This window comes from Oncorhynchus gorbuscha, linkage group LG24, assembly GCF_021184085.1.
Source record: "Oncorhynchus gorbuscha isolate QuinsamMale2020 ecotype Even-year linkage group LG24, OgorEven_v1.0, whole genome shotgun sequence".
NCBI classification, from domain to species: Eukaryota; Metazoa; Chordata; class Actinopteri; order Salmoniformes; family Salmonidae; genus Oncorhynchus; species Oncorhynchus gorbuscha.
Window position 1 is genome coordinate 44043127 of NC_060196.1, and position 22910 is coordinate 44066036.

At 47.0% G+C, this 22910-nt stretch overlaps 1 protein-coding gene across 2 annotated transcripts; it reads right to left on the bottom strand.

The window, feature by feature from the left end:
- Positions 1 to 6961: 6961 nt before the first annotated feature.
- Positions 6962 to 18956, bottom strand: LOC124013172 (transmembrane protein 196). Of its 2 annotated transcripts, none has more exons than XM_046327390.1 (5): positions 18073 to 18956; positions 15200 to 15256; positions 8395 to 8530; positions 7974 to 8116; positions 6962 to 7713 (listed from the first exon to the last, which is right to left on the bottom strand). In XM_046327390.1, exons 1-5 carry the CDS (start codon positions 18235 to 18237, stop codon positions 7645 to 7647), a joined length of 570 nt encoding a protein of 189 aa, XP_046183346.1. In that variant the 5' UTR covers positions 18238 to 18956; the 3' UTR covers positions 6962 to 7644. The 2 variants fall into 2 exon arrangements, with proteins under 2 accessions (XP_046183346.1, XP_046183345.1); XM_046327389.1 differs by having other exon boundaries at positions 6962 to 7727.
- Positions 18957 to 22910: the final 3954 nt, after the last annotated feature.

The following is a 22910-nucleotide window of genomic DNA, read 5'->3' on the forward strand; positions in this document are numbered from 1 at the left end:
AGTGCTTGAGCCACGCTACGAAATTGAGAAATTCTCCAAGGGATCCTCTGTTGCCCTCACCACAGATACTTGACTGTGACTGCTCACTACACCACAGAGGAGTGGGAGATGTGTGTTACAGACACACCCCCTCTATGAGAGTCACAAAGGCACAAATCTGCCGCAGGTACTGCTAGGAGCAGTAGCAGATTGGAAGCAAGAGAAGCACAATAACAATATCCCAATCACCACAGATAATGCCAAGAACCAAGTAAATGCAGTGATAGAAGCTGGACTGGGGCCACAGATAGCTTGCTTTGCACATGTGATCAATTTAGCATCCTAAAGGGGAATCTCAGTGAACCAGATGGACCGCCTCCTTGGGAGGATCAGGAAGGTGGTTTCCTTTTTCCACCAAAGCCCAACAGCCACTCATGTGCTTAAGACCAAGCAAGAACTGCTACAGCTACCGACCCACAAGCTCATACACCATGTCACAACAAGATGGAACTCCACTTATGACATGTTGGAGCACCATCTTGAGCGGCAGGCAGCTGTATACTCTGCACTAACAGACAAGACCCTGAAAAAACATAAAGACATTGTCACCTTGTCTGGTGATGGTGTGGAAGTGGCAGAGGAGGTCCTCCAGGTGCTCAAACCCCTCAAAATGGTTACAACCCTATTGAGCACTGAAACTGCACTGTCTGTGTCCATGATCCTACCTCCTGAAAACAAGGATTCGACCATCTATGGCCCCAAGTGAGGAAGACAGCACCATCACTAGAGATGTCAAGTCTGCAGGCAAGACGTTTGCCAACACCATCAAAGAGGAGGTGGCATCCTACAAGGTAGCAAGCAGGCATTCCAGTGGATGGTGATCCACTAACCTGGTGGAATAGCAATGAGTGTAAATACCCTCACATTGTCATGATGGCAAGATGCTACCTGGCAGTGCCTGGCACTTCAGTTCCTAGCGAGAGGGTGTTCTCCACGGCAGGGGACATAGTGACTGCAAAGAGGTCTACCCTCTCCCCAGACTATGTAGACATTCATCTTTTTAAGTTATAAGCTCAGGTCTGCTTTGCTTTCTTTCTTTACTTTTTTTTTGATGACGTGGATGACGTCATCCACTATTGTTTAAATGAAGAAGGTATCATGCCTCATATTGCACTTTAATTTAACAATTGAGTATTGAATATTTTATTTAAATATTATATTTAAACATTGAAAAGTTCCTTGCTTGTGCGTGTTCCTTAAGTAAGAAATGGAAAGCAAAGTTATATTAGTTTCTCTGTTTTTGTTGCTGATCCTAAAAATGGTCTGATTTGTGACTCAAAAACATGATAAGATCCGAACAGTGAGTTTTGTGATCCATTGCACCACTAGTGTATAGTGTTGAGTCATCCACATACAGTGGGGCAAAAAAGTATTTAGCCAGCCACCAATTGTGCAAGTTCTCCCACTTAAAAAGATGAGAGAGGCCTGTAATTTTCATCATAGCTACGTACACTTCAACTATGACAGACAAAATTAGTTTTTTTTCTCCAGAAAATCACATTGTAGGATTTTCAATGAATTTATTTGCAAATTACGGTGGAAAATAAGTATTTAGTCACCTACAAACAAGCAAGATTTCTGGCTCTCACAGACCTGTAACTTCTTCTTTAAGAGGTTCCTCTGTCCTCCACTCATTACCTGTATTAATGGCACCTGTTTGAACTTGTTATCAGTATAAAAGACACCTGTCCACAACCTCAAACAGTCACACTCCAAACTCCACTATGGCCAAGACCAAAGAGCTGTCAAAGGACACCAGAAACCAAATTGTAGACCTGCACCAGGCTGGGAAGACTGAATCTGCAATAGGTAAGCAGCTTGGTTTGAAGAAATCAACTGTGGGAGCAATTATTAGGAAATGGAAGACATACAAGACCACTGATAATCTCCCTCGATCTTGGGCTCCACGCAAGATCTCACCCCGTGGGGTCAAATTGATCACAAGAACGGTGAGCAAAAATCCCAGAACCACACGGGGGGACCTAGTGAATGACCTGCAGAGAGCTGGGACCAAAGTAACAAAGCCTACCATCAGTAACACACTACGCCGCCAGGGACTCAAATCCTGCAGTGCCAGACGTGTCCCCCTGCTTAAGCCAGTACATGTCCAGGCCCGTCTGAAGTTTGCTAGATGATCCAGAAGAAGATTGGGAGAATGTCATATGGTCAGATGAAACCAAAATATAACTTTTTGGTAAAAACTCAACTCGTCGTGTTTGGAGGACAAAGAATGCTGAGTTGCATCCAAAGAACACCATACCTACTGTGAGGCATGGGGGTGGAAACATCATGCTTTGGGCCGTTTTTCTGCAAAGGGACCAGGACGACTGATCCATGTAAAGGAAACAATGAATGGGGCTATGTATCGTGAGATTTTGAGTGAAAACCTCCTTCCATCAGCAAGGGCATTGAAGATGAAACGTGACTGGGTCTTTCAGCATGACAATGATCCCAAACACTAACGAAGGAGTGGCTTCGTAAGAAGCATTTCAAGGTCCTGGAGTGGCCTAGCCAGTCTCCAGATCTCAACCCCATAGAAAATCTTTGGAGGGAGTTGAAAGTCCGTGTTGCCCAGCAACAACCCCAAAACATCACTGCTCTAGAGGAGATCTGCATGGAGGAATGGACCAAAATACCAGCAACAGTGTGTGAAAACGTTTGACCTCTGTCATTGCCAACAAAGGGTATATAACAAAGTATTGAGATAAACTTTTGTTATTGACCAAATACTTATTTTCCACCATAATTTGCAAATAAATTAATTACAAATCCTACAATGTGATTTTCTGGATGTTTTTTCTTCTAATTTTGTCTGTCATATTTGAAGTGTACCTATGATGAAAATTACAGGCCTCTCGTATCTTTTTAAGTGGGAGAACTTGCAGAATTGGTAGCTGAATAAATACTTTTTTGCCCCACTGTACATTTGATTTCCATTGATAATTTTTGTGTGATTTTGTTGTCAGCACATTCAACTATGTAAAGAAAAAAGTATTTAATAAGAATACTTCATTCATTCAGATCCAGGATGTGTTATTTTAGTGTTCCCTTTATTTTTTTGAGCAGTGTACATCAAGGAGTCTCCACATCATGTGCCACATACCAGTGTTCTGTTGGATTTCAGTCACTGCTCTAGAGAGACTGTTGAGTGAAGCAGAGTGGAGAGATGTCCAAGACGGTCTTAAATGTTCGCTCACTTTATGGTATTTCAGACCCAACACAGGAATCAGAAGTACCTTAGAACATCTAAAGTTCTACACAATGATGAAGATGTGATTATGTAACTCTGAAAACTGGCCTTCAAACAGTTGGAAAAGGGCAATCTGATCTTCTATGAGGATGAGAAGCTTCAGTGTATTCAGGAGTGTGTACACAGACCTTCAGAAAAGAATGTAGGCTGATCAAGGGTAAGGTGTGCTGCTTTTGTTCATCTGAGCATTCAGGAGTTTCTGGCTGCTTTATGTTTTTCACATTCATCAACCGTGGAAAAAATACACTCATCAAAAACAAATCCTAGAAATGTTCCTAGAAATGTTCCTCATCATCCAGCCACAAATGAATTATCAACTTACACAAGAGAGCTGTGGACAACACCTTACAGAGCGAGAATGGACACCTGAACCTGTTCCTCCGCTTCCTTCCTCTCACTGGAGTCCAATCAGACTATTCTAGGAGGTTTATGGACTCAGAAAGGAAACAGCTCACAGACCAATGAGGAAACAGTTGAGTTCATCAAGGAGAAATCAGAGAGAATCCCTCTCCCGAGAGGTGCATCAATCTGTCCCACTGTCTGAAGGAGCTGAATGACCATTCTCTAGTGGAGGAGATCCAAAGCTTCCTGTCTCTCAGAATTCAAACTCTCCCCTGCACAGTGGTCAGCTCTGGTCTTTGTTTTACTGACTTCAGAAAAGTTGCATTTGACCTGAAGAAATACTCCAGATCAGAGGAAGAATTTCTGAGGCTGCTGCCAGTGGTCAAAGGCTCCAGAACAGCTCTTTGAGTACTTAGTATTAGATCACAATAACAACAAATCCCCATAATCAATCATATGATGCTTGATTTATACAAATATGGATTGGTGACAAGTAACTTTCAACTGTTTTGCAATCTTATTTTTTGTTTAGGCTGAATCAATGTAAACTCACAAGGAGAAGGTTTGGCCTCAGCTCTTAAATCAAACTCCTGACACCTAAGAGAACTGGACATGAGTGACAATGACCTGCAGGATTCAGGACTGGGGAGTCCACACTGTAAACTAGAGACACTGAAGGGAGAAATACTATAATGCTGTTATAATGAACTTATAAAGTGTACCACAGTTGAAGTGGGAAGTTTACATACACTTAGGTTGGAGTCACTAAAACTTGGTTTTCAACCGCTATTGGATATACAGATATTCATTCTCCTCTATGTTGTGTAAGTCCCACTCTAACCACTAGAGATCAGCATATACCTGTTCAAAAGTAAACACTGATATTCTCCTTATTGGTCTCAATGAGCACGGTCTTTTCCCGCTCTCTGTATCCTGTTAACTTACAATAAAGATGATTGATTATTGTACAGCGTGTGTTGATGTCTTTCTTGACATAATAGGCCGACTCAGGCAGTCCCAACCTGGCTTTTATAATTGTGTTCAGGAGGAGTATTTTGTATTGTCTGTTAAAGTCTTACTGGCAAAGTTAGATAACTGGGGTTGATGTGCGTTGGAGATAGTGGTGCCGTCAGGGGCCAAGGTCTCAATCTTGCCACGCCTTCCAGCACCCGGATTGGAGCCCACCTTAGGCTTGTTGGCTTGTCAAGGCAGTGATTGACTGGGCAATATGCCCTGCAGTTCTTTGATTGGCTGCTGCCCCAACACAGGGGGAGAGGAGTGGAGAGAGGACGTATGTCGATGCATTTATTAATGAAGCCGGTGACTGATGTGGTATACTCCTCAATGCCATTGGATGAATCCCAGAACGTATTCTAGTCTGTACTAGAGAAACAGTCCTGTAGCTTAGCATCCACTTAATCAGACCACTTCCGTATTGAGCGAGTCACTGGTACTATCTGTTTGAAAGTTTGCTTGTAAGCAGGAATCGGGGGGATAGAGATATGGTCAGATTAGCCAAATGGAGGGCGAGGGAGAGCTTTGTACGCATCTCTGTGTAGAGTAAAGGTGATTTCAGTCTTCCTGCATTAAAGTCCTCAGCCACTAGGAGTGCCGGCTCTTGATGAGCATTTTCTTGTTTGCTTACGGCCTTATACAGCTTGTTGATTGCAGTCTTAGTGCCAGTATCGGTTTGTGGTGGTAAATAGACAGCTACGAAGAATATAGATGACAACTATTTTGGTAAATAGCGTGGTCTACAGCTTATCATGAGGTATTCCAACTCAGGCGAGCAAAACCTTGAGACTTTCTTCGTATTAGAGATCGTGCCCCAGACGTTGTTAATAAAGTCACACAGACCCTCCACCCTGATCTTACCGGAGGCTGCTGTTCGGCCTTCCCGATGCACGGAAAACCCAGCTAACTGCATATTATCCATTTCCTTGTTCAGCCACTACTCGGTGAAACACAGGATATTACAGTACACACACACACACACACACACACACACACACACACACACACACACACACACACACACACACACACACACACACACACACACACACACACACACACACACACACACACACACACACACACACACACACACACACACACACACACACACGACTAGAGAGCGCTCTTCTAGTGTTACCAATTTGTGATAGGGCAGCACTAGATAGGTAAGGTCGGCCGGGTCTGATTCAGCTCTGGATGCTTGTCTTCAGAACAACGACACACACACACACACACACACACACACACACACACACACACACACACACACACACACACACACACACACACACACACACACACACACACACACACACACACACACACACACACACACACACACACACACACACACACACACACACACACACACAAACACACACACACACACACACACACACAGCAGGTCCTGCTACTCTACTTGGCGTCGCATGTCTGACGTTGTCACAGTGATAAATAGTGACACTGCTCCTTAGTCAGCGAGAGAGCCCCTGGCTGAGTTTGATGCCGTGGTCCCTGTCAACACACTCACACGACGGATACGGTGTAGTCTGATGTAAGCAAACAGCGTAATGAGCTATTGAACATCATTGATGTAGTTAGAGTAGCTGTAGATCTATCTGAGAGGTCACAGGTCTCAGGTGGGTGTGTGTCTGTGCCTGTAGGTTAAGGACCCATGGACATGCAGTCTGTTAAGAAGCCTAATGTCTCTTACCTTGGTTAGTTACTGTAACTAACCAAGGTAGGTGTTGCCCCTGTTTACTGTGTTACCCCTGTCTGTAGTAGCAGATAGTGACAGATCAACAGGGTTAACTAAGTACTCTGGTTACTGTGTTACCCCTGTCTGAGTAGCAGATAGTGAAAGATCAACCGGGTGAACTAAGTACTCTGGTTACTGTGTTTACCTTGTCTGTAGTAGCAGATAGTGAGACTGTGAATAGGGTTAGCTAAATGAGATTTCAGAGGACCATTTTTAAGGAGCACTTTGATTTAATGCTCAATTAGCATGCACGCACGCACACACACTGGCGTGTGAGATCAATATCTTGTACTCCCACAGACAATAGTCCCCCTAGCAGAGAGCGTGTCTCCTCTAATTCAATATCAGAAAGGATGCCTGACGTGTGTGTGTGTGTGTGTGTGTGTGTGTGTGTGTGTGTGTGTGTGTGTGTGTGTGTGTGTGTGTGTGTGTGTGTGTGTGTGTGTGTGTGTGTGTGTGTGTGTGTGTGTGTGTGTGTGTGTGTGTGTGTGTGTGTGTGTGTGTGTGTGTGTGTGTCTGGAACTGGTTATGAAATCTACAACACCATCTAACGTTTACAGAGTTTTATGTGTGTTTTATAGAAGCCCAAAGAAACATATTGTCACTCCATAGATAATGTTTGTTTTCCTGATATACAAGTATGAATATACAGCAGGGTTAGCCAACCCACCTCCTTGAGAACTTGGTGTTCAGTCTCCAGGATCTTGATTAACTTAATTATGTGTGTTAGAGCAGGGCTGGAGCATAAGCCTGCAAACCCAGTAGCTCTCCAGGAGGATGGTTGGCCACCACTGATATTCAGTTTGCATCGTTGGTTGCATATATAATATTTAAAGCATTCCATATTCTGCTCTACATCAAGATAGTTATAGCATTTTTCCTTCAAACACAGTATATCTGAATTCATATAGCCAGAGAGAGAGAGAGAGAGAGAGAGAGAGAGAGAGAGAGAGAGAGAGAGAGAGAGAGAGAGATTACAAATTGATTGCATGCACATGAGGTCATGTGACTGTCTGTTAGGACTATCGGAACTAGTAACAACTTGTCCAAGAAGAGCGTTCATTTCTGTGCTGAAGTTCTCCACACACAACTGTGTAATAGTGCTGCTCAGCTCTGTTGGATGATACCACCCCATGGTCAGCAGAACAAGGTGTGTCTGTTATCAGGGCAACGAGGTGTATCCATTGTCAGGGCAACAAGGTGTGTCTGTTGTCAGGGCAACAATGTGTGTCTGTTGTCAAAGAGAGGTGGTGTTGCTGTTGTAGGAGATCTGGGGAATCCCATTGCTGGAGTTGTCCAGGATCTCCTGTTAGAAACACACTCATGCATGAAATTACACACACACACACACACACACACACACACACACACACACACACACACACACACACACACACACACACACACACACACACACACACACACACACACACACACACACACACACACACACACACACACACACACACACACACACACACACACACACACACACACACACAAATTAGGAGAAATCAGTAGCAATGTGTGAGCACGCATGCATGCAAGTGTGTGTTTGTTTCTTACAAAAGATCCGTGTGCGTATGGTTCCTTCTCAGCCATCTCATGTGAGTGGTGCAGTGAGTGTTCTCTCTCCAGAAACATCCTCTGTTGTTCTGAACTGGCGAGACGACAGGTCAACCAGGTAGAGAGAGTACAGGAAGAGATACCTACAGGAGAGACAGAGAAGGGGGAGAGAGACCTACTGAATTGAATGGTGCCAGAACTTAGTTGAATGTTACTGTACCACAGTTCATACTTTATAGCAGGTATTCAATAATAACCCTTTCATATACAGACAAAGATAGGTTTCATGCAGATTAGAGTTGTTGGGTCAGCATCGCCCTACTTCAACTACCTGGAGTAGGAATGAGTTGATTTGCCTGTAGTGTAACGTAATATAATGTTTAATTAACTGTATTTTGTAGCCTTTTGTAGCGTTGCATACCCAGGCAGGCAATGGTCATGGCTGCTAGGTGTAGCGAGCGGAGAGAGTCCGGTCGTCGTGACAATGCCCGAACGAACTGGAAGTTGAGAATCCCTCCAATCAGACCACAGATACAGCAGGCAGAGAACAGAATCATCTAGAGAGAGAGAGAGAGAGAGAGAGAGAGAGAGAGAGAGAGAGAGAGAGAGAGAGAGAGAGAGAGAGAGAGAGAGAGGTTTAAATTATTGCACCTCCTCATACTGTAGCTACCTTGTCAGCAGGAAACAATACATGCTGAGATGGGAGGGAACGAGACGGAACACACCGTTTATAGTTTCCTACTGTATCACTGTAAATATTGTGCTGTTGTTGAATATTTCTTACAGAGCAAAATGTATTATTTACTGCATAGTTATCCTCTCCCACTCTCTCTCTCTCTCTCTCTCTCACACACACACATTTCTGACTTTTCCTGGTAGCTCAGTTACAGTGAACTGACCACTAAGTATCCCCACACATTACTGTGTGTGTGTGGTTGTTAGTGTGTGTGTGTGTGTGTGTGTGTGTGTGTGTGTGTGTGTGTGTGTGTGTGTGTGTGTGTGTGTGTGTGTGTGTGTGTGTGTGTGTGTGTGTGTGTGTGTGTGTGTGTGTGTGTGTGTGTGTGTGTGTGTGTGTGTGTGTGTGTGCATGTCTGTGTGTGCGTGTCTGTGTGTGCGTGTGTGTGTGTGTGTCTGTGTCTGTGTGTGTCTGTGTGTGCGTCTGTGTGTCTGTGTGCGTGTGCATGTGCGTGTCTGTGTGTGCGTGTGTGTGTGTGTGTGTCTGTGTGCGTGTGTGTGTGTCTGTGTGTGTGTGTCTGTGTGTGCGTGTCTGTGTGTGTGCGTGTCTGTGTGTGTGTGCGTGTGTGTGTGTCTGTGTGTGTCTGTGTGCGTGTCTGTGTGTGCGTGTCTGTGTGTGCGTGTCTGTGTGTGCGTGTCTGTGTGTGCGTGTCTGTGTGTGCGTGTCTGTGTGTGCGTGTGGTGTCAGGATTCTAATGTTACAAATCAGAGCTCACTTTTCAGTCATTAGCCATCGTTTGGAAACACATCAGACTCCAGAGATACACTAACCTACCATAACCTAATCATCACACACAGAAGAGGAGAGGAGAGGATGGCTTTTACTAAAGTGAGATCGAATGACAGTGAGATAGAGAGCGTGAGAAAGAAGGTGTGATGGGGGAGACAGAGGGCGATGCATAAGCCAGGAGATGGAAAGAGTGAATAACACAGAGTGAGGAAGGAGCAATTACTTTGGTATGGATCAGTCATTTACACCTCTGTGACTTCTGAGAGGAGGATAGGAGAGAGAGCCACCATTGGGAGGCACACGACCAAGGGTTCAAGGCTATTACAGAGCAAATCAGGGAGTTGGCTCATAGGCAGCCCGCCACCTCTGAGACCCCCCAACCACCCAGTAACCTTTTTACTATTAGTGGTGGGTTTGTACAGCCTACCCCGGCTCCCCGAGAACCCCGCTTACCACCTGCACAGCAATATTTTTGGGATCCTGGAACCTGCTTGGGTTTTCTTTCTTAGTTCTCCCTCATTTTTGAGCTGCAGCCATCTTTATTCCCTTTGGATCAGTCAAAGATAGCGTATATTATTACGCTAATGCCGGAAAGGGCGCTCTCCTAGGCCACTGCAGTTTGGGAGCAACAATCCGCTATTTGTCGTGATCTGGAAGACTTCATGGCAGAGGAGAGGAAGGTTTTCAATTCTCTGGTATACGGGAGAGCCGGCCCAAAAACTACTTGAATTACATTAAGACTCCCGTAGTGTGGCAGACTACGATGTAGATATTCGCACGTTGGCCGCCGAGAGTGCCTGGAATCCGGAGTCCCTATTCGATACCTTCCTTCACGGATTATCAGAGGTGATAAAAGATGAGCTAGCTGCTCAGGAGTTACCGGTGGACCTTGATTCCCTCACCATTAGGATTGATGGACATCTACGGGAATGCAGGAGTGAGAGGAGGTCCATCCGCTATGGCTCGCTCACCTCCGAAGGAATCCAGAAGTCCCCGAAGGCTGTTTTTCCGAGAGGATCCGAGGCCACCCGACCTCCCTCGAGAATCACTGACGACGGGTGAGTTGGATACACCGGAACTTGTGCAACTGGGAAGACTGGGAAGAGCTAGATTATCACCTAGATTATCACCTAGGGAACATTTGCGCAGGCTAAGCTCCAACAGTTGTCTGTATTATGGTGCTGTAGAGCATTACATAGCCACCTGCCCAGTGAAGAGACCTGAGTCCTTAGTAGGTACAAGTACACTGGTGAGCCTGACTGGGAACCCTTTAGGATTTAACCAAAATCCTTTTTATGTGATCTTGCTGTGGGGAGACTAGTCTAATTCTCTCCGGGTGCTCATTGACTCTGGCGCATATTAGACTTTCATGGACGCTATCCTGGTATCGGAACTAAGTATACCTACTCAACTCCTCTCCGTTCCCATGGATGCCAGGGCACTGGACGGCCGCGCCTTTGGAAGAGTCACGCACAACACAGTTCCCGTTATTCTGTGGGTATCTGGAAACCACAGTGAGTCAATACAGCTTCTCCTCATTGAATCTCCCCACGTCCCTGTTGTTTTGGAATTTTCTTGGCTCCAGAAGCACAACCCCAATATTGACTGGACATTCACTTTTCCTGAAGGCGGCGCAGGCTTCCCCGGAACGTCTACCTTCAGGTTTGAATACTTCCTTGGATCTCTCTGCCATTCCCACAGAGTACCATGAGCTCCAGGAGGTTTTCAGCAAGGCGCGTGCTATCTCCCTCCCTCCACATTGTCCTTACGATTGTTCTATTGACCTCCTCCCGGGCACCACACGGCCTCGAGGCCGGCTATATTCCCTGTCTGGTCCTGAGACCATGACCATGGAGAAGTACATCGAGGACTCTCTGGCTGTTGGGAGCGTTTTCCCTTCTGCCTCTCCTGCTGGTGCAGGATTCTTCTTTGTGGGGAAGAAGGACAAGACCCTGCGTCCATGCATTGATTACCGGGGCTTCAATGACATTACGATCAAAAATTGGTACCCTTTACCACTCCTCTCCTCAGCTTTCAAATCTCTCCAGGAGGCTACCATCTTTTCCAAACTGGACCTTCGGAATGGCCACCACCTTATGTGTGGAAGACGGCTTTCAACACTGCCAGTGGACACTATGAGTACTTGGTCATGCCGTTTGGACACACAAACTCGCCCGCTGTCTCCCAGGCCCTGGTCATCGATGTCCTCTGGAACTTGTTGAATCGTTTTGTTTTTGTCTACCTCGACAACATCCTAGTTTTCTCTCGTTCTGCCCAGGAATACATTCTCCATGTTCGACATGTCCTTCAGCGCCTCCTGGAAAATCTGTTATTTCTAAAATCTGAGAAGTGCGAGTTCCACCGCTCCACTATCTCCTTTCTGGGATATATCATCACTGAAGGGAATGTTCAGATGGATCTGGAAAAGGTGAGAGCGGTGGTGGATTGTCCCCAGACCACGTCCAGGGTGCAGCTACAACGTTTCTGGGGTTTGTTCATTTCTACCGCCATTTCATTCGGGGCTACAGCAACCTGGCAGCCCCCCTCTCTGCACTTACCTCTCCCAAGGTACCATTCACATGGTCTCTAGCAGTGGACAAGGCGTTTGGGGACCTAAAGCAGTGATTCACTACTGCCCTCATCCATCCAGATCCAACTCGTCAGTTTGTGGTTGAGGTTGACGCTTCCAACGTGGAAGTAGGGGCCGTACTTTCCCAGCAATCCGTCTAGGACCAAAAGCTTCATCCCTGTGCCTTCATGTCCCCTCATCTCAACCCTGCAGAGAGGAACTATGACATTGGGAACCGGGAACTCCTAGCGGTTAAGATGGCTTTGGAGTAGTGGAGGCACTGGCTGGAAGGGGAGAAGATCCATTTTTGGTGTGGATTGACTATAAGAATTTAGAATACCTCCACACTGTCAAGCACCTCAACCCAAGGCAAGCTTGTTGGGCCCTGTTATTTAATATGTTCAATTTCACCATCTCCTACCGAAAACATGACTCTGGACGCTCTCTCCCATCTGTACAGTTCCACTGCCACTCCCTCTGAATCTGAGACCATCTTCCCTGCCTCTTATTTGGCGGCTTCGGTTGTTTGGGGTATTGAGGCTCTGGTCCGCAAGGCACAATGTTCCCAGCCGGACCCTGGGGGGGGGGCTAGGGCTAACCGAATGTTTGTTCCTGATCCGGCCCGGTCTCATGTCCTGGAATGGGCTCAATTCTCCAGGCTTACCTGTCATCCTGGGGCTCATCTTACCATGGCTTTCCTCCGACAATGCTTCTGGTGGCCCACCATGGCTCCTGATGTCTCGGCCTTCGTCGCCGCATGCATGGTGTGTGCTCAAAGCAAGACTCCGCGGCAAGCTCTGTCTGGCCTCCTATAGCCACTCCCTGTCCCTCATCGCCCCTGGTCCCATATTTCCCTGGATTTTGTCACTGGGCTTCCTCCGTCAGATGGTAACACCACCATTCCGACAGTGTTGGATATCTTTTCCAAAGCCGCCCATTTCATCCCTCTTCCCAAGTTACCTTCAGCCAAGGAGATGGCCCAGCACGTCTTCCGAATCCATGGACTCCCGGTTGACATGGTTTCAGATCAGGGTCCTCCGTTCTCGTCCTGATTCTGGAATGTGTTTTGCATCCTTATCGTGTTGTCGGCCATTCTGTCCTGCGGGTTTCATCCCAAATCCAACGGCCAGTCGGTGTGAGCCAATCAAGACATGGAGACGACACTCGGTTGTCTCGTTGCTAGTAACCCCACCAACTGGAGCCAGCAACTGGTCTGGGTGGAATATGATAGGAACACTCTTTCCTGCTCGGCTACTGGACTCTTCCCCTTCGAATTCTCCATGGGGTATCAGCCTCCGCTCTTCCCAGAGCAAGAAGTTGAGGTCAACACACCCTCAGCCCAGATGTTCGTCCACCGCTGTTGGCATACCTGGAAAAGAGCTTGGGCGGCTCTTCTCAAGATCACCTCCACTGCTGTTTGTCTGCTGTTACCCTCTGTGTTCACCCTACTTGTCATGTGTCCAAGATTAAGCCCTTGTCCCACAATCTTTTGTCTTCTGTTTCTAGGCCCATCCCCCCATGTCATCGACGGTCATCCTGGACATCCTGGACCCGGCCCTCATCACCAACTTCCACAGCCGGCACCCCGGTCAGCCAGCTATGCGCTGGCCGGGGTGCCGGGGGGGTTTACTGTCACGCCCTAATCTGTTTTATCTGTCTTTGTGATTGTCTCCACCCACCTCCAGGTGACACCCGTTTTCCCCATTAGTCCCTGGGTATTTATTCCGGTGTTATCTGTGTCTGTTGCCAGTTCGTCTTGTCTTGTCAAGTCAACCAGCGTGGTTTTCCGTGTTCCTGCTTTTTCCTTATCTCTCTTTTGCTAGTCCTCCCGGTTTTGACCCCTGCCTGCCTTGACTCTGAACCTGTCTGCCTGACCATGCTGCCTGCTCTGACCTCAAGCCTGCCTGCCACTCTGTACTTCCTGGACACTGACCTTGTTTATGATCTTTTACCTGTCCACGACCATTCTCTTACCTGCCCCTTGGATTATAATAAAAATCAGACACTCAAACCATCTGCCTCACGTGTCTGCATCTGGTTCTCGCCCTGTGACCTTATATAAACAGAGAGTACACAGTGGCAGAATACCTGACCACTGTGACTGACCCAAAATTAAGGAAAGCTTTGACTATGTACAGACTTATTGAGCATAGCCTTGTATTGAGAGAGGCCACCGTAGGCAGACATGGCTCTCAAGAGAAGACAGGCTATGTGCACACCGCCCACAAAATTAGGTGGAAACTGAGCTGCACTTCCTAACCTCCTGCCAAATGCATGACCATATTAGAGACACATATTTCCCTCAGACTCACAAAGAATTGGAAAACAAATCCAATTTTGATAAACTGCCATATCTACTGGGTGAAATACAACAGTGTGCCATCACAGCAGCAAGATTTGTGACCTGTTGCCACAAAAGGGCAACGAGTGAAGAACAAACACCATTGTAAATACAACCCTTATTTATTTTCCATTTTGTACTTGAACAATTTACACATCATTAACACTATAGACATACGGCATTTGAAATGTCTATTCCTTTGCAACTTTTGTGAGTGCAATGTGTTACTGTTGATTTTGATTGTTTATTTCACTTTTGTTTATCTATTTCACTTACTTTGGTGATGTAAACATATGTTTCCCATGCCAATAAAGCCCTTTGAATTGAATTGAGAGAGATGGGAAGAAAAGGTGGGGTTACTGCTGAGAGGAGACAGGGAAACAGAGACAGAGAGAGAGACAGAGAGAGACAGAGAGAGAGATAGAGAGAGAGACAGAAAGAGAGACAGAGCGAGAGACAGAGAGAGAGACAGAGAGAGAGGCAGAAAGAGAGAGCGAGCAAGCAAGAGAGCGAGATGGGGGAGAGAGGGAGGGGCGACAGAGACGAGGAGGGAGAGACAGAGAGACAGAGGCAGAGAGAGAAGGGGGGGGGGTGAGAAAGAGGTGACTCCTGTTCCTGTCTCTTCTAGTCTATCTATCTTTCTGAAGGACCTGAGTAACTCTTACCTCCTGTCCTGGATATATTTCTGCATGTGCTCACACCCTCATACAGAAGACAACAGTGCTACACTCCCTAACTCACTGACATGCACTCCTGTGTCTGTGTACTCTGGTGTATGGTGTGTGTGTGCATAAGTGTGTGTGTGTTTTGGTTTTACGTGTGTGTGTTTGCGTGCGTGCATGTGTACTTACAATGAGTCCAGTCCTCTTCCTAGCACACAGGACTCCACACATCCCACAGATGAGAAACTGAGAGAGACACAGAGGAACCAGATCAAAACTGAAATTATGACAGCATAGAAACTATTGAATCATTTAATAAAACTTCTTTAGTAAAATGATGAGAAACTATAGCTCCTCCCTAGCTCATCTGGCAAACATCAATGGGACAGACCTCTATGGAACCTTTCACAGACCTCCATGGAACCTGTCACAGACCTCCATGGAACCTTTCACAGACCTCCATGGAACCTTTCACAGACCTCCATGGAACCTGTCACAGACCTCCATGGAACCTGTCACAGACCTCCATGGAACCTGTCACAGGAACCTCCATCCATGGAACCTTTCCTCCATGGAACCTTTCAGACCTCCATGGAACCTGTCACAGACCTCCATGGAACCTGTCACAGACCTCCATGGAACCTGTCACAGACCTCCATGGAACCTGTCACAGACCTCCATGGAACCTTTCACAGACCTCCATAGAATATTTCACAGACCTCCATGGAACCTTTCACAGACCTCCATGGAACCTGTCACAGACCTCCATGGAACCTTTCACAGACCTCCATAGAATGTTTCACAGACCTCCATGGAACCTGTCACAGACCTCCATGGAACCTGTCACAGACCTCCATGGAACCTGTCACAGACCTCCATGGAACCTGTCACAGACCTCCATGGAACCTGTCACAGACCTCCATGGAACCTTTCACAGACCTCCATAGAATGCTTCAAAGACCTCCATGGAACCTGTCACAGACCTCCATGGAACCTTTCACAGACCTCCATAGAATGTTTCACAGACCTCCATGGAACCTTTCACAGACCTCCTTGGAACCTTTCACAGACCTCCATGGAACCTTTCACAGACCTCCATGGAACCTTTCACAGACCTCCATAGAATGTTTCAAAGACCTCCATGGAACCTGTCACAGACCTCGTGGGAACCTGTCACAGACCTCCATGGAACCTGTCACAGACCTCCATGGAACCTTTCACAGACCTCCATGGAACCTTTCACAGACCTCCATGGAACCTTTCACAGACCTCCATAGAATGTTTCAAAGACCTCCATGGAACCTGTCACAGACCTCCATGGAACCTTTCACAGACCTCCATAGAATGTTTCAAAGACCTCCATGGAACCTTTCACAGACCTCCATGGAACCTTTCACAGACCTCCATGGAACCTTTCACAGACCTCCATAGAATGTTTCAAAGACCTCCATGGAACCTGTCACAGACCTCCATGGAACCTGTCACAGACCTCCATGGAACCTGTCACAGACCTCCTTGGAACCTGTCACAGACCTCCATGGAACCTGTCACAGACCTCCATGGAACCTGTCAAAGACCTCCATGGAACCTGTCACAGACCTCCATGGAACCTTTCACAGACCTCCATGGAACCTTTCACAGACCTCCATGGAACCTGTCACAGACCTCCATGGAACCTTTCACAGACCTCCATGGAACCTTTCACTGACCTCTATGGAACCTTTCACAGACCTCCATGGAACCTTTCACAGACCTCCATGGAACCTTTCACAGACCTCCATGGAACCTTTCACAGACCTCCATGGAACCTTTCACAGACCTCCATGGAACCTTTCACTGACCTCCATGGAACCTTTCACAGACCTCCATGGAACCTTTCACAGACCTCCATGGAACCTTTCACAGACCTCCATGGAACCTTTCACAGACCTCCATGGAACCTTTCACAGACCTCCATGGAACCTTTCACAGACCTCCATGGAACCTTTCACAGACCTCCATGGAACCTTTCACAGACCTCCATGGAACCTTTCACAGACCTCCATGGAACCTTTCACTGACCTCTATGGAACCTGTCACAGACCTCCATGGAACCTTTCACAGACCTCCATGGAACCTTTCACAGACCTCCATGGAACCTTTCACTGACCTCCATGGAACCTTTCACAGACCTCCATGGAACCTTTCACAGACCTCTATGGAACCTGTCACAGACCTCCATGGAACCTTTCACAGACCTCCATGGAACCTTTCACAGACCTCCATGGAACCTTTCACTGACCTCTATGGAACATTTCACTGACCTCTATGGAACGTTTCACAGACCTCCATGGAACCTTTCACTGACCTCTATGGAACATTTCACTGACCTCTATGGAACGTTTCACAGGGAGAAGTGAAATCGAGACAATGAGACTGTCTTCTGTAAGCGAGCGCGGGGGAGCTCACTGTATGAGCATAAAATGAAACAAACACATTAACTATTTCACACTTGCTTTGGCAATGTAAACATATGTTTCCCGTGCCAATAAAGTCCTTTGAATTGAATTGGGAGAGAGAGAGAGAGAGAGAGAGAGAGAGAGAGAGAGAGAGAGAGAGAGAGAGAGAGAGAGAGAGGAGGGAGGGAGAGTGAGAGAGAGGAGAGGAGGGAGGGAGAGAGAGAGAGAGAGAGAGAGAGAGAGAGAGAGAGAGAGAGAGAGAGAGAGAGAGAGAGAGAGAGAAGAGAGAGAGAGAGAGAGAGAGAGAGAGAGAGAGAGAGAGAGGGGGAGGGAGAGTGGAGATAGTGAGAGAGAGAGAGAGAGAGAGAGAGAGAGAGAGAGAGAGAGAGAGAGAGAGAGAGAGAGAGAGAGAGAGAGAGGGAGAAAGAGAGGGAGGGAGGGGAGGGGGGGAGGGGAGAGAGGGAGAGAGCAGGGAGAGCAGAGAGAGAGAGAGAGAGAGAGAGAGAGAGAGAGAGAGAGAGAGAGAGAGAGAGAGAGAGAGAGAGAGAGAGAGAGAGAGAGAGAGAGGAGAGAGCAGGGAGAGAGAGAGAGAGAGAGATATGGTAAACTTAAGGCTCTACATACACACAGGCCGCTCCAGATAGGTGAAGCATCTCCTTGCTGTGGTTTGTGTTCCTCCCTGACCCGGCTGAGCCCAACGGCTCCCAGGACGATACTGGAGACCCCCAGCCCCACCTCCAACACTGACAGCAGCAGCAGGCTCCACAGAATTTTCCGGCTGGAACACATCCTGCCCAGGCATCCTCCTGGAGACCAGTCCGCCTGTCTGCCCTCCTAAGTCGGCTTCAGTCAGGAGGACACGGGTTGGCAGCAAAACTTTTTTAAACGGAAAAACAAAAATAGGCTGCTCCCCAGAAAACAGTCACGGTTGTTGACAAGTGGACTGTCCTGGTTAAATATAGATGACCTGGATAAGTTCAGGTACCTTCTGGTTTCACCCCATTTCAAAACATTTATAATGTACTTGTGCCAACTAGCAACCCGACCCTGGAGGATCCAACGCCGGCGGACAGAGGAGGAGAGGGAGTCAGCCCTCGGAGAGCGGCTTGATGACCATATCCCTGATGAGGAAAGTTCTGGGCAGGAGATCAGGTAAATCCGCTTGAAATGTAGAGTAGGTTGCCTTCCACGGACATCTCTGTCATGTCGAGTAAATGTTATTTTTTTACTTAGCCTACCTATTTTCATCGAGACTAACCTGCATGAATAAAGGCTGGATCAAATCCAAAAGTGAGTCGTCTGTTTGCTGTTGCTGATAACGGGAGCTCCTCCGGTCAATAATGAGAGGAGAGCATTATGCTCTGAACGGTCGCAAACGAGACTGGCACGCGGTTGCTGTCCATGGGGCTTAAACGCTTGCGCAGACACACTCAACACCCTTCCGCGACCCGACCCAAGTGCCCTCCAGTTCTCTCTCTCTCCCCCTCCTCTCTCTCTCTCTCTCTCTCTCTCTCCCTTCTCTCTCACACACACACACACACACAGAGACTCCCCCTGACAGAGTGGCACCTCCTCCTTTGGTCTTTCAGTTTAAATTAGACTCTAGAGACTCCCCGGTCCCGGCGTGACCCCTGGGCAGTTTCACAGACACAAGCCGGTGTCATCAGCACAACCCCTGTAAATAATATAACAGTGAGATGATCTATGTCACAAAGACACACACACACACACTGGTTCACGATTAAACTTTTTTATGTTTATCCACTTTTTTCAGTTTGTCTTGGCTAAAGCATTGTGTCCGTGTTGACCTTAACATATATATATAGAACAGTTTCATATCTATCTGCCTAGCATCTTCTGCTGACTCTGGTCCAGTGTTCTACCCTGTTACATAACGGTCTGTTCGAAAGAGCCTCTCTCACCTGTGTGCAGTTGCAGTGTAATGAATGGAATGATGCAATCTAAGGAACCTAGTTTTCTAAACTAAACTGCTTTTTAAACTAAACTAGCCTACTGTTATAAATTAATATAATAATCTCTCTTCCAAAAGAATAAAGACATTTCAATGTCATATTATGTCTATATACAGTGTTGTAATGATGTGCAAATAGTTAAAGTACAAAAGGGAAAATAAATAAACATAAATATGGGTTGTATTGACAATGGTGTTTGTTCTACACTGGTTGCCCTTTTCTTGTGCCAACAGGTCACAAATATTGCTGCTGTGATGGCACACTGTTGTATTCTACCCAATTGATATGGGAGTTTATCAAATTTGGATTTGTTTTCAAATTGTTTGTGGGTCTGTGTAATGTGAGTTAAATCATTTTCTCTAGTATGGTCATACATTTGGCAGGAGGTTAGTAAGTGCAGCTCAGTTTCCACCTCATTTTGTGGGCAGTGTGCACATTGCCTGTCTTCTCTTGAGAGCCATGTCTGCCTACGGTGGCCTTTCTCAATAGCAAGGCAATGTTCACTGAGTCTGTACATAGTCAAAGCTTTCCTTAATTTTGGGTCAGTCACAGTGGTCAGATAGTCTGCCACTGTGTACTCTCTGTTTAGGGCCAAATAGCATTCTAGTTTGCTCAGATTTTTTGTAAATTCTTTCGTATGTGTCAAGTAATTATCTTTTTGTTTTCTCATGATTTGATTGGATCTAATCGTGTTGCTTTCCAGGGGCTATGTTGGGTCGATTTGTGGTGTGAACAGAGCCCCAGGACCAGCTTGGATTAGGGGGCTCTTCTCCATGTTAATTTCTCTGTAGGTGATGGCTTTCTCGCTCCCCCTCTCTTTCTATTCTCTCTCTCTGCCTCCCTCTCTTTCTCTCGCTCCCCCGTCACTCTCTCTATCTCGCTCTCTCGCTCCCCCTGTCTCTCTCTCTCTCATTCACCCTCTCTCTTTCTCTCGCCCCTCCTCTCTCTCTCTTTCTTTCTCATTTTTCTCACTCCCCCTCTCTTTCTCGCTCCCCCTCTCTCTTTCACTCTTTCTATATCTCTCTTGCTCTCTCTCTCTCTCTCTCTCTCTCTCTCTCTCTCTCTCTCTCTCTCTCTCTCTCTCTCTCTCTCTCTCTCTCTCTCTCTCCCCCTTTCTCTTTTTCCCCCTCCCTTCTCACTCTCCCCCTCCTCTCGACCCCCTCTCTCTCTCATTCTCCCTCTTTCTCTCGCCCCTCTCTCTCTCTCTCTTTCTCCTTCTTCTCACTCCTTCTCTCTTTCTCGCTCCCCCTCTCTCTCGCGCTCTCTCTCCTTCTCTTTCTCTCGCTCCCCCGTCTCACTCTCTCTCTCTCTCTCTCTCATTCTCCCTCTCTCTCTCTCTCGCCCCACCTCTCTCTCTCTCTCTCACTCTTTCTCCTTCTTTCTCACTCCCCATCTCTCTCTCGCTCCCTCTCTTTCTCGATCTCTCTCTTTCTCGATCCCTCTCTCTCGCTCCCCATCTCTCTCTCATGCTCCCTCTCTCTCTCGCTCCCCCATCTCTCTCTATTTCTCTCTTGCTCCCCCTCTCTATCTCTCTCTCTTTCTCTCTCTTTATCTCCCTCTCTCTCTCTCTCTCTCTCTCTCTCTCTCTCTCTCTCTCTCTCTCTCTCTCTCTCTCTCTCTCTCTCTCTCTCTCTCTCTCTCTCTCTCTCTCTCTCTCTCTCTCTCTCTCTCTCTCTCTCTCTCTCTCTCTCTCTCGCTCTCTCTCTCTCTCACTCTTTCTCCTTCTTCTCACTCCTCCTCTCTTTCTCGCTCCCCCTTTCTCTCTCTCGCTCCCCCATCTCTCTCTATTTCTCTCTTGCTCCCCCTCTCTATCTCTCTCTCTTTCTCTCTCTTTCTCTCTCTCTCTCTCCTCTCTCTCTCTCTCTCTCTCTCTCTCTCTCTCTCTGTCTCTCTCGCCCCCTCTCTCGCTCTCTCTCACTCTTTCTCCTTCTTCTCACTCCTCCTCTCTTTCTCGCTCCCCCTTTCTCTCTCTCGCTCCCTCACTCTCTTGCTCCTTCCCTCTCTTGCTCTTTCTCCTTCTTTCTCACTCTCTCTCTCGCTCCCTCTCTCTCTCGCTCCCTCTCTTTCGCTCTCTTTCTCTCTCTTTCTCTCGTTCCCCGTCTCTCTCACGCTCCCTCTCTCTCTTGCTCCCACATCTCTCTCTCAATCTCTCTCTCTCACTCTCTCTCGCTCCCCCTCTCTCTTTCTCTCTCGCTCCCAGCCTCTCTCTCTCTCTCTTTCTCTCTCACTACCCCCTCTCTCGCTCGCTCCCCCTCTCTCTCTTGCTCTTTCTCACTTCCCCCTCTCTCTCCCCTCTCTTCCTCTCTCTATTTCTCTCTTATTCGCACACCCCTTCCCAACTCTTTCTTTTTCTCCCCCTCTCTCTTTCTCTCTCGCTCCCCCTCTCTCTCTCTCACTCCCCATCTCTCTCTCACACTCCCACTCTCTTTCTCTCTCGCTCCCCCTGTGCCCCCTCTCTCACGCTCCCCATCTCTCTCTCACTCCCCATCTCTCTCTCACACTCCCACTCTCTTTCTCTCTCGCTCCCCCCTGTGCCCCCTCTCTCATGCTCCCCATCTCTCTCTCACTCCCCATCTCTCTCTCACACTCCCACTCTCTTTCTCTCTCGCTCCCCCCTGTGCCCCCTCTCTCACGCTCCCTCTCTCTCTCCCTCAATTTAATTCAATTCACTTTATTAGCATGATGTAACAATGTACAGTTGAAGTCGGAAGTTTACGTACACTTAGGTTGTTGTTGTTAACAAACTATAGTTTTGGCAAGTCGGTTAGGACATCTACTTTGTGCATGACACAAGTCATTTTTCCAAAAATTGTTTACAGACAGATTATTTAACTTATAATTCACTGATATCACAACTCCAGTGGGTCAGAAGTTTACATACACTAATTAGGTTGACTGTGCCTTTTAACAGCTTGGAAAATGCCAGATAATGATGTCATGGCTTTAGAAGCTTTTGATAGGCTAATTGACATCATTTGAGTCAATTGGAGGTGTACCAGTGGATGTATTTCAAGGCCTACCTTCAAACTCAGTGCCTCTTTGCTTGACATCAGGGGAAAATCAAAAGAAATCAGCCAAGACCACAGAAAATAAATTGTAGACCTCCACAAGTCTGGTTCATCCTTGGGAGCAATTTCGAAATGCTTGAAGGTACCATGTTCATCTGTACAAACAATAGTATGCAAGTATAAACACCATGGGATCAGGCAGCCGTCATACTGCTCAGGAAGGAGACGCGTTCTGTTGTGGAGTATTGGAGTGGCCATCACAAAGCCAAATTTTGTGGGCAGAACTGAAAAAACGTGTGCGAGCAAGGAGGCCTACAAACCTGACTCAGTTACACCAGCTCTGTCAGGAGGAATGGGCCAAAATTCACTCGACTTATTGTGAGAAGCTTGTGAAAAGCTACCCAAGTTAAATAATTTAAAGACAATGCTACCAAATACTAATTGAGTGTATGTAAACTTCTGACACTGCGAATGGGATGAA